The sequence below is a fragment of the Micromesistius poutassou genome (assembly GCF_964030765.1).
Source record: "Micromesistius poutassou genome assembly, chromosome: 7".
Lineage (NCBI taxonomy): Eukaryota > Metazoa > Chordata > Actinopteri > Gadiformes > Gadidae > Micromesistius > Micromesistius poutassou.
The window spans coordinates 11,830,767-11,843,032 of record NC_140277.1 but is presented as its reverse complement, the minus strand read 5'-3'; the positions used below and the strand labels follow the sequence as shown (position 1 = coordinate 11,843,032).

Below are 12,266 nucleotides of genomic sequence, written 5' to 3'. Positions count from 1 at the left end.
TTCAAAATAAACAGAAATGCAATAGTCCTCAATATTTACACAAGGTCCGACTGAACTCCAATTGCATATATCATCTGATTGAGCTTGTTGTTGTGGAAATAATCTTGTGAGAGAAAAACACGTGGAGCTCATACACAATACAGCCATCATTATCTTGTCTGAACCTATCTGAAGCTTCTCTTAAGAGGGTCGTCTTGCAAAGCCTACACGTTGTCACACGAATCCTGTCATTTGTGGTACTGGTAAGCATTTTTCTATGAGTAAATCTTTGTTAACCAGCACAAAGTCAACATTTTCCTCCACAATGTTTATGGGTTTACAGACCATAACATAATTTCTCCTGGGTTCCAATCTGCTCAATCCGCATAACCTCTATCCCATGGTGAACTTTGACCCCCGCCAGATCTCCTGAGTACTGACATCATGAACCATGTCATCAAGCAACCAAACAGCTGAGTCTAATGGATGAAGAGCTACTCTCTCGAAACAAGACAGGAAGAACAAACATGGAGGGTTGTACCTAATTTAACCTGTTTTATGATTAGACACTGAACACCTTTTTATGTTTTTTTCATCAGCACAGCGGTGACACATTACATAATGTGGTCTGAGATGCATGCGCAGGAACGCATGGAGGCCTAGGCTACATAAGTGATCCAGTGGGACACTCTGCAACACAGCACAAGTGGTGTGTGCATCTGCTCATTTGGCGAGCGCAAAAGTCCCTGCGTTTTTACACTCCCTAGCACATATGCTAATCACATATAACAGCGCTTGCTCGCTTCCACTCATGCCGCGGATTATCTTATTCTTGTGACAGATTTAGGCCTTTGTGCCGTCTCCTTCGGCGTTACATAATCTGACGGGTGAGAAAAATCCTGTCTGAAAAAAAACCAACCCCACAACACCCCACAGGTTCAAATGAATGGGCGCCAGTGTGTTCCAGATTATGGGTGTGTGGGAATGAGCCCGGTTCTGCTCTGAGTCTGCTCATGAGATCACATGGTGGAGCCAACAGCACCTCTAGCACCAGTGTTCAAGAGAGTGCACACGGAAGGAGATACATCTCCCCAAGATGCTTTATTTTAGTTCTGTTTTATTGTCACGGTCCTGCTCGTCGTGTCCATGTATACGTTGGTGTTAAAAAAAACTATATTTTCTAGTACACATAGGCATGAGACTTAGGTATAATGCTTCCCTGTTAGATTCTATTCTTTGTGTGCCCCTCATTCTTGCACATCTCTCTGTATGACAGACCCTGAGACAGGTGGTCACCGGGAACCACAGGGGCAGTCGAGCATAAGAAATCAGGCTATCAGATACTTCCATCAACACCAGCAGAGCAATTAGATCTGAGAATCCCCCGTCATTTAACTGCAAGTCGGCTTCACTGACATCTTGTTCAAGCAGGCATATACATGAAATGATAAATATACACACACACACACACACACACACATGCACACACACGCACGCACGCACACACACACACACACACGCACACACACACACACACACGCACGCACGCACACACACACACACAGCCTACATCTTCCACATCTCCAAAAGCAGAAAACATAACATGTAGAATACAATAATCGTCATTCTTCATAAAACATTATCTGCGCATGCCTCGGGTAATAAATTAAAAATGACTTTTTAAATCATCTTTTTGCGATAAAAATTAATTCTGCTCAAATTAAATAATCAAAAAAACTGTCCCCGTCATGCTATTCTCTGTAAGTGCTTAAAACCAACTATATTCTTGGATGTCCATAACGATTATAGCCATATGTAGACACTATGCAACAAGCCTGTCTGCTATGCTTGTAGCGCTAACCAGAATCCCATCGACAAAATGCAGCGCCATCGCAGACGAAGAGAGTGACGCATTGCAGGTACAAACACACCAATCAGGGCGAGGTATTTCATGCCGCTACGTCTTATGCCGTATCACACTAGCAGAATGTATTCATACGCAGTTATCTAGAATGAAAAAGACGAGCTTTAAAATGTGGAAATTGAATTGGTAAACCTTTCATTTAAATATATTTTGGAATAAACATATGTTGTTCTTTTTTAAGTGATGAATCTTGTTCTAAAATCAGTTATTTAAAGTTTATATTGATTGAGGGAAGAGGAAGTTGGCGGAGGGATCTTAAAAGGGGCGGAGTTAAAGAATATCCGTTAAAGGCGCGTCCAGTTGCTTTTCTCTCAGTGCACTGATAGAGATTTCTAGTGAGCGTGTTGAAGTTGATCTTTACTGTGCTCACTTACGGACTTATTTGTAAACCAGCTGCCCCATCCACTTCGAAATGGTAAGGAAACCATGTGAAACGTTTACCATCTGTTCTTTGCACGACTATGATAACAATTGGTTTGTTGAGGTTTTCCGTTGTATCAAACGCTACGTCACGCAGGCAGAACTAAAGCCGTCGTTATGACAGCGAGGAGACTGCAGCACCGGCGAACAACTAACGCCACATCGTACTACCTTACGCCTTATTACCAATCATTATGTGATGTTTGCTGTGTACACAAGGCCAACCTTGCCATGTATTGTGGCCAATTAGTTCAACAATAGCTGCTGTATGAGGTTTTCCTGCCGGTCGGTTTTATGGCCTAACGTAACAGCAAAAGTCTTTATCGCAAATTAGCATGTTTACGGTCTAAATGTTATTTTTAGACCTGTTTTTGGTTGTTTTTTCCTTGTCAAACAAACTCACATATTGGACGATGGTTCCTGCCTTGCCCCTGAATACAAATTCCTCCTCGGATTGTATCGTACTGACTACTGCTCATAGCCGGGGAGAGGCAGTGCCGTTAATCTTACTCGGCTCTTGATACAATTTACCGCCAAATGGAACCCATTCATTGTCTCGTGCCGACGGAGACGGCAAGTGTGCGTCGTTTAACACGCGCTGAGGCGCAAAGGCCTCGAATGCATCGACTAGCCTATGTTGACTCCAGGAAATACTCGTAATGCTGGGCTAATCATGTTAATGTCAATTGTAGGAAGGCTGCATGTATTGCGTTGATCACTACTGACTCGTACGATGAAAATGGTGGTAATCATCTTGCGAGTGTATGGTTGTGATTCTTAAAATGTGTACGTGTAACGTTAATTAGGAAGCGTATTGAAGTTCTGCAGCCTGGTTCATAGTTTTAGGAATTAATACAATTTGTGTTAATTTGTTTCCATATCCAGGCAGACCAACTGACAGAGGAGCAGATTGCCGGTAAGACATGGATGATTTGAGTTGCGGCACGTGGCCTATGAAATGGATCCTGACAGCCCTTACATTGGGATTATACTTCTTCCTTTTAAGGCTTTCTACCTGACGGCCAGCTGGTCATAAAATTCAAGAATGAATGAGCCAGTTGTTTCCAATTGGCTGTGAAGCGCTCAAGGCCTTCCAAACAGAAACCTTTGCATTTTCCTGGTTGCCAAGTAATAAATGATGTAATCATGAGTACCAGGGTGTAAGGAGTTGTAGCAACCACATCCTGTGCATGTGTCGCCTGTGAACTGGGTGTGTTCTCCCAGTAGCCTTCCTCAACTGGACTAGATTTTTCTAGGCGCAATGCTCAAATATGAGTAACTCCTTCCTAAGGCGCATTAATCCCAATTAGAGCGTTCAGTGGGTTGTCTTGAATGAGTGCTTGGCCTCTAATTATTTTGTATTGACTGCCACAGAATCCTGGCATTGTTTGGATGTCTCAGTTTTTCCATTTATGGCCATGAGATGGGTCTAGTCAGTCAATCCAAAGCATGTTTTAGTCTATAAATATTTAAATCAGTGTTCTCCCTTGTGCTTTGAGCCTGGAAATGGCAGCCTGAAGCTATGTGGGCTGCTCCCCTCTGGCCCGGTCACACTTATTGTTGTTGCCATCTGTACTCCCCCACATCCATGTAAAGAATGCCAGCCTTTGCATTCTCATGGTTCCTTTTAATGTCTTTTGTTTAGCCAGAAACTGCTCCAGTGTTTTCAGTAACAACCCTCGGCTTGTGTGCATTTTAAACAAGACTGACTCAATGCCCTTGGCTACAAGCTAATGTGGCATTATAAGAATTCTAGCTGCCATACTAGTTATTTTGAGCACACCAATTCACCTCAGTCTAGAAGTTATTTGTTATGGTTTCTGCCCTACCTGTCTAAACGGGTTTCCACTTGTGTTCTAATTTCAACAGAATTCAAGGAGGCGTTTTCGCTCTTCGACAAGGATGGCGATGGCACCATCACCACCAAAGAGCTGGGCACCGTCATGCGCTCACTGGGCCAGAACCCCACAGAGGCTGAGCTCCAGGACATGATCAACGAAGTTGACGCTGATGGTGCGAAGTCAACATTGGCTGTCTCTGCACTGTTCTATTGGGAGAACTGAAGAGTAGCTCATGAATTAATCTGATTTCCTTCTCGCTCGTTAGGTAATGGAACGATAGACTTTCCAGAGTTTCTGACCATGATGGCGAGGAAGATGAAGGACACAGACAGCGAGGAGGAGATCAGAGAAGCATTCCGTGTCTTCGACAAGGTAGGTTTATGGTCCGCACGAAGATCTGCCTTTACAACGGTGAAGCAACTTGGGTGTATGTGGACACTAACTCTGCTCATGTTCAGGATGGCAACGGCTACATCAGTGCTGCTGAGCTGCGCCACGTGATGACAAACCTGGGTGAGAAGCTGACTGACGAAGAGGTGGACGAGATGATCAGAGAAGCAGACATTGACGGTGACGGTCAGGTCAACTATGAAGGTGGGTCTCTTTCATTAGTGTTTTTGGTTCTAAAACATTTAGTTATTCACTGAATAATGAACTGAAATAATTGTATTCCATTTTTCTTTTCTTTTGCAGAGTTCGTACAAATGATGACGGCGAAGTGATGGCCTTGTACAGATTTCTTATAAATAATTTGCCTTTTTTTCTTTGTGTAATTTATCTGTAAAATCTTAATAGCCCCCTCTCGTCCCTGCCCCTTGCTGTCCAAAGGAACTGCATGTAAACTGCATACGCTCTTGTCCCCATGTCCCTTTCTTTTGCTGTCATGGTGTTTTGGAGTGACGGAGCGGTCTTGCAACCAGATGCCCGTGGAGGCCTTGGCTGGCCAGAGAACTTAAAAACCTTCCTCTCATGTGGGCACAGGCCCCTCCACGCATGGCGGTATTGGAAACCTGTCTGCTGGTTGTCACTTGGCAACGCTGTTGGCATGGAAACGATGTGGAGAAGCTAAACTCTGCATGGACTACGGACAAAGTATATATGGAAAATTTCTCAGCATTGCACTACTGCAAAAAAATGACACGGGTGTATCTCCTAGGTACTCGTACAAACTCTTTTTGTATCTGCTGTTCTATATACCAGAAATGACTAATCTTACTATGCTTTTTAATGTTTTACTCACTACTTTTAATTTTCTTTTTCTTTTTTTATGGTCTTTGGCCATGCCTCAAATAATCCATTCCAAGTTGTATATTTTTGTTTTACAATAAAAGTTACAATCTACCCAGATTTGAAAATTGTCTTGTTTTCTCGGTTAACATTTGTATATGCTGTAATTCCCATTTTTGTATTTGGGGCAGAATGCTCATTTGACTTTTTTTTTTTTTTGACTCATTAAAGATGTTTACTGTTTGAAGTATCCATTGTTCAATGCCCCAAAATACTCGGAGGAGCATCAGCCAATGCCTCTTATAGTTCCAATTTTGGATGAAGTCTGTATTGTCATTAAAATAAAGGCAGAGTGGGATCAAAGGATTTGGTGTTTAAGTGCATACAATGGTACTCCACATGAAATATGCTATCCACTGTCCAGCCCTACTGGCTAGATGGGCTATGTGCACTCACTCTGTCACACCACCTACTAGGAAGATGAGTTGATGTCTTACTGGGCATTTGACCGCAATGATGTGGCACCGGGCACTAGCATACATCAGGAACATTTTTTTTTTCCTTCTCGATATTGAGTTTGTTACAGTAGCTTGCAGATACTAAGTTAAATCATTTCAATGACTGAAAAATAAAGCTCTATTGTGGACCTCTGCATTGCCTTTTGTTTCTGGTGCATGCACTAGATTTGACACTTAATCTGGTTTAAGGCTGAGGAAACAATTGGACAATTTTATTAGAACATGTCAATATGAGCATGTTCAAAGTGTTTAAGCAAACACTTTCAACTTTAAAGCCGTTTCCAAGAGACATGTTCCACAGGATTGAATAATTCTCATTTTATGTTGCGTGTTTAACAGGTCATGTAGAGAAATCCTAATGCTTTAGTCTGTTGAATGCATGTAGAGGTAGTCACAAGTTCCTTTCCTAGACAAGCCAAGTAAACAAATTCCTAGCTTCTTAGAATCATATGTTCCATGTTGCCTAGCAACAGGGGTGAATGTTGCACTTTCACTCTGAGATTCTAGAAGGCGCTTTTGAAGGTTCTTAGTTTAGCTGAGGGGAGCCTCTGCCTGTGTGTGTGTGTGTGTGTGTGTTTGAGAGCTGTATGCCAGGAAGGTGGATACTTGACACACTGAAAAAGCTAGTTTGTTTGAAAGGATTTGTAACGAATCTCCAAAGATAACCACATCACTTTATGAGACTGGTAATGAAGTAGAGATGGAGACTGTTTGGCAATGCACTGTTACCAGAGAAGTTTCCAGTCAGTCAGTCGAGTAGAACACCATTGTGAAAAGATAAAATACATAATTGATACAACCTGACATAACCAAAGCAATCAAACACTGACCATTGACCCTTAAATGCGAGTTTACCATGCTATGCAACATAATTGTTGTAAGCTAATAACAGACCTAGTATTTCCTTCTTTACATCCCTAACGTCAGGCCTGTTGGTGTGTCTATACTTAGCCCTCCACAGGGCCAACTTGTTTAAAAAATTGATCGACGTTGGAACTGCTGCTATAGTAACAGTCACAGTTAAGCAGTGGTCAGGTGTCACTGGAACCCAGACAGCGAACAAACGATCAATACGGTGCAAGAGCAGAACCGGGCCACATGGAAAATTATTAGTATCGCTTCCCTCGGGACATGTCCGGAAGAGGAGGTATAATGGCACAGGTGAGATTACTCACAACCTATTTAATTATGAAATTGTGTAATTACATGTGTAATCGCATTGAACAAAACAACCGGTTTAGCCTGTATTTACTGCAATGTGAATGAAACGTCTAAGAAAGTGCTTGGTTCAACATTGTTTTTTATTTATCTCAGCCAATTCATATCTTCTTTAAAGGATAATAATATGAAGAGGGACCTCACAGGGCGTGGAGGCTGGTGGCTGGAAACATTGAAAGTAGGTCCCTGTTATGATCGAAATGCCAAATGGTTTGTATTTTCTATTCATTTTGAAAGGACAATCAGCCTGTAAGTACTACATCTAATGTCATCCCACACGCACAAACAAACAAACACACACACACACACACACGCACGCACGTGCATGTGCACACACACACACACACACACACACACACACACACACACACACACACACACACACACACACACACAATGGGATTTAAATGTCAATAATTTAAATCCAATAAACACAGGTTTTTCCCCAAATATCCTCTTCTCAGCTCTGTCTCTTTCAATGGATTCCTACATCTTGTGGTGGATGAAGCTTTTAAATACAATATTAACATATATTTCTAAAATCCATAGGAATCGGGGGGGGGGGGGGGGGTCCAGTAGTAATTGAATCGCTCATCTCTCATCTCATCCCTCAAGGACACACCCATCCCGGGTCACTATCTCGTCAGGAACTTCCTGGAGGAAGCGGAGCTGAATCCCGTGAAAAGGACCTATGGCTTCAAAGCCCCAGGCAGGGAAGCCCGCAATGTCTGGCCGCGCCGGGGGGAACTGCTGCTCCCAGGGGCCTACAACTACACGGACACCATCCAGGAGGGCCTCAAGCACCAGACCTCCAGCTCGTTTAGGAGCTGCCCCCGCTCACACAACCTCCCCCTGGGCATCAGGGACAAGGTGAGGCTGGGTGGTGGGGGTCATCCTCAATAGGGCTTGTACATCAGAATGCATCATGGGATGCGTTTGCGCCGCCATTTTGAGATGGCAATGAAGATGTATTTCATGATTAATTACTAAACAATGACCAATGCATCCTTACGACCAGAAACAATGCAGCCGTTCGTTGGGATCAGGCCTGGTGTACAAAGCCCTATAGAAATCCATGGTGACGATAGATGGTGTTGCTCTTCATCACAGTAGTTTCCAGTGCTTTTAGGCAACTTTTCAACTGACAACCACTGGCTATCATCCCTTTTTCCATGGGGCCATACATGGCTCCAGTGTGAGTGTAGACCCTCAGGTGTGAGAACACAATGTGCTAGTCTTGATGTGTTGGCAATGTGTTTGACACTGTCCTCGCATGATATGGTTTGTGGCTACGCACGGGATTTTGCTTATTACAGTTTAATCATGTTAGTTTATTTATAGCTGACACAAGCAGAGTTTTTGATGAATAACTTAATAACCAAAAATTTGAACATAATGTTGTTTGATAAGCAATAAGTGAACAATTAAATTCCCATGGCAGTCCTGATTCTAGAAAAAATATATATATATATTGAATCGATGCTCGTGATTTTGATGTTTTTGTTTTGTTTCCCTTGTGGTGTAAGGATATTAAGACGTCTCCATGTGACAACAATCTGATGGAGAAGCCCGTGGAGAAGACTCCTTGCAAGTAAATACCTTGTGTGTACAGTTCCTTTATCTTTCTCTCTCTCTCTCTCTCTCTCTCTCTCTCTCTCTCTCTCGCGCGCGCACTCTATCTCTTTCGCCCTCGTTTAGACATGGTGTGGTGAATCATCCATTACCGTCTCATCTCTTCTGCCTGGGATTCCACGCATCCTCCCTGCTTGGTGTTTCTTCTATCACTACTTCCTGTGAGTGTTCCCTCCTCTCCTCTCCTGTCCTCTCATCTCCTCTCCTTTGCAGGCATGTGATGTTTCGGTCTTCAGTGCAACGGATCAGCTTTCCACCAGTGAGTATCCAGTCACCAACCGTTATTATCATCAGTCTCTCCATTGGCCCCAAAAAAGGATAGATTTACAATGAACTGTTTCAGAGGGACAGGGGTAGCTGAGGGGTGTTTGAGCATTGCCGGCAGCTGCTGGATGTGAAAAGAGAAGCAAAGACACTAAGACATCCCCAGGGCGTTATTATAGCCAAGTCGGGGCTCGCAAGCCGCCTTCTGCTTTTGGCAGTGTCACGGGTGACTCCAACACCAGCTTATTATCATAGGTTAAGCAGCTAAACATTCCCAGCGTGGCTGTTCCGTGGTGCTGCAGTCATTCACATGAGCAGATGACGTGATGATGTGAATGGGATAGGGAACGAAAGGGCAGTAAAGGTGTAAAAGGAGCAAATAATGACTCGGAATGGGTTGTTATTCGTGGAAGAATCTCTAACTTCACTTAGCTATGAAAAAGAGGAACTCATTTCACGGACTAATCTGAAAGAATGAGAGGGGTAGTAAGCCAAGCTACCAAACTGCAGCATCTATTCAGGTTTGTTGTTTAGCTATAACTGCATTGTAAAACCCTTCACCATATCATATAATCTTGTTACAGTGATTAGCTGCACTGAAATAAACCAGAAACAATCTGTCAGAACAGAGTTAGCGAGGAGCATTTTGAGCATACATTGTTGTGAAATTATCTTTATTCACCAATTCTGGCAATAGTTTTTGTTGGCTCTTTAAATCCTTATTTTGACTTCAATGTGTGTAATCTGGTTATCCTCACAGCATACAGCTGCATTTCTGTTTACAAGTGCCATGCAGTACGCAATTAAAAGGAAACATCAAAACACTCTCCATAGAACACACTGTGCTCTATGGATTTCCATGTAGATATCACTTCTACACATCCCTCTGAGGTAGGGTCTGGTCTGAGGTGGAACAGCATGACACTAGATCAGATGCACCAGAAGAAAAGCCATCCTCGCACACACACACACACACACACACACACACACACGACACACACACACCTGTACCCCGCCGCCCCCCCCCCCCACCGCGGACGTGGTTAAAAAAAGATTTGTAGCATTGACATGGTTAAGTGTTATGGGAGGCTTGAGTGGGGTTCCAACCTTGGATGGGCACAAACAAAGACACAGAACAGATTATTTCACATATGCGAGGGAGAGAGAGAGAGAGAGAGAGAGAGAGAGAGAGAGAGAGAGAGAGAGAGAGCGAGAGAATGAGGTCTTGGTCGATCTCATGAGATAAGAGCCACACATCATGGGTCGTTTATTGTGTGTCCTCCATCGGTCACATGAGCATTGCTCTGTTCTAACAATAGATCCCCAGGAACCTCCTCGTGTTCACTGGACTGCTTCATGATTATGTTTGTGTCTCTGATCCCAGCTCAGCCGCAAGGTTTTCATTATTATGTTAAGCAAACTTATTGACTTAAAGTGTACTTTTCATGACACACTGGTTAATTAAAGGATAACTACAGGATTTTTCACCCTGGATCCTTTTTTTCCCATACGGTCTAGTATTTTTTTAATTGGTCTAGTATTGAGCGAGGCACCGCAGCTGTAATCCGCAAAACAGGCTGCATTGTAGTCCTCAGGGGCAATAGCACCCCGTCAATGTACGTCCTCTCAAAGTGCTTGTCTGGGCACCTGACAGGCTCAGATTGCTGTTGTAAGTGTCTGACAACATGAGAAGGATCCCTACAAAGAAATTCAACCTTTTACGTTACCTTTCGCTTGACCCGGGCTGTTTGGTTATTGACTCTGACCAAGTCACGCCCGAGCGATATTCCTGCTCTGAAATCTTTTTATTTACAGGAAGGGAATGTTACAGGAAGGTAATTAGTTGTTACAGGAAGAGAAGAGTGGTAAAAGGAGTGCCGGTGCTGGTTCAGGGTTAGGGTTAGAGTGTCATCTGAACGACTGGGTGAATGAGAGGTGAGATTAAAAGAGAATTTCCTGGAACAGAGCAACAACTACATTTCCGAGGGAGACTTCTCCTTGAGCAAGACTTGGTTCAACGCAACAACAAACAGACCAGATCAAGCAAAAGGTAAAGAAAAAAAGTAGATTTTTTCTGTAAGGATCCACTTTTTAGAGGACGTCCATAGATGGGCGCCATCCCAAAGGATTACAACGCAGCCGGTGTCATCAGATTACAGCAGACCCGTGCTCGCTTAACACTGTACGACTTGACGACTTTGACGACTAGTCCCTTTAGACCCAAAATGACGAGAAATAGAGTCTGGGTTGAAAAATCTTGCAGACATCCTTTAACCAATCATTGTCTTCTTCCTGGGCACATTGCAGAAGGAGGGGCCAGCTCCGGGCTGCTACAACCTGCAGGCTGCCGCACCCACCAAAGGAATCACTTCCTGTTTTAAGTCCAGACTGCCACGGCTACACAGCGTACACTCAGTGAGTGACTCTGCTGGCGGTCTTAGACGCATCTAGACTGCAGCCATTGCTGCCTACATAGAAATACAATATGGCACATATTAATATTGTGTAGGAATATGATTAGAATAAACTTACTAATCTAAACTAATACTAATGCAACATTTGAATAGACATTTTATTTTAGCAGTGGTAGGCCTGTATGGTTAAGGGTAATTGCATATCAATGTGTGTGTTTGTGTGTATGTTCTTATGCTTATGTACTTGTAACTGTATGTGTGTGTGTGTGTGTGTGTGTGTGTTACAGAGGACCCCAGGACCGGGGTCATACCTGCTTCCCTGGCAGTTTGGCCCGCACCCTAACATGGAGGCCATGCCGACCCCAGGTCAAGGCCTCTTCTTCAGAGACTTCTTTTAGGTCTAACAAACACAACACACTGCCACGGCTCAGTGGCCTCGCCTGCGTGCAAGGCCTCCCCCTGAATAAAACCATTGTAACCCCGTTTAATGAGGTATCGTTATTCACTGAGGTCCTAAAAGTTTGTTTTAGCCGGACTGAGGGGTCAGTGGAACCGTCTATACAACGTTTTTGCTTTAGTTTGTTTTATTCAGCTTGAGCACATGCTTGCCTGAGAGGGATGCCTGATCTTATCAGCTACACAGAACCACTTTATTCCACCTAAGTACTTCTTCTTGGTAACGCTCTCTCTCTCTCTCTCTCTCTCTCTCTCTCTCTCTCTCTCTCTCTCTCTCTCTCTCTCTCTCTCTCTTCTCTTCCTCCTTCTCTCTCCCTCTCTTCCTACCTCTCTCTCCCTCTCTTCCGCCTCTCTCTGTTGGCATGCGAGGCCA

At 43.6% G+C, this 12,266-nt stretch overlaps 2 protein-coding genes across 2 annotated transcripts; both read left to right on the top strand.

Moving 5' to 3' along the window:
* Nucleotides 1-2,195: 2,195 nt before the first annotated feature.
* calm2a (calmodulin 2a (phosphorylase kinase, delta)) lies at nt 2,196-5,511 on the top strand. Its single transcript, XM_084470341.1, has 6 exons — nt 2,196-2,318; nt 3,209-3,239; nt 4,193-4,336; nt 4,430-4,536; nt 4,623-4,758; nt 4,858-5,511. Exons 1-6 carry the CDS (start codon nt 2,316-2,318, stop codon nt 4,884-4,886), a joined length of 450 nt encoding a protein of 149 aa, XP_084326467.1. The 5' UTR covers nt 2,196-2,315; the 3' UTR covers nt 4,887-5,511.
* A 1,743-nt stretch (nt 5,512-7,254) lies between these two features.
* stpg4 (sperm-tail PG-rich repeat containing 4) lies at nt 7,255-11,835 on the top strand (the record flags this gene model as incomplete). Its single annotated transcript, XM_084470205.1, has 6 exons — nt 7,255-7,305; nt 7,743-7,997; nt 8,654-8,718; nt 8,973-9,018; nt 11,331-11,438; nt 11,764-11,835. 6 exons carry the CDS (start codon nt 7,255-7,257, stop codon nt 11,833-11,835), a joined length of 597 nt encoding a protein of 198 aa, XP_084326331.1.
* Between the last annotated feature and the right edge of the window lie 431 nt (nt 11,836-12,266).

Coding starts and splice junctions, on each gene's coding strand:
- calm2a (XM_084470341.1), top strand. Junction 4,337..4,429: donor CAACGAAGTTGACGCTGATG/GTGCGAAGTCAA, acceptor CTCGCTCGTTAG/GTAATGGAACGATAGACTTT. Junction 4,759..4,857: donor CGGTCAGGTCAACTATGAAG/GTGGGTCTCTTT, acceptor TTTCTTTTGCAG/AGTTCGTACAAATGATGACG.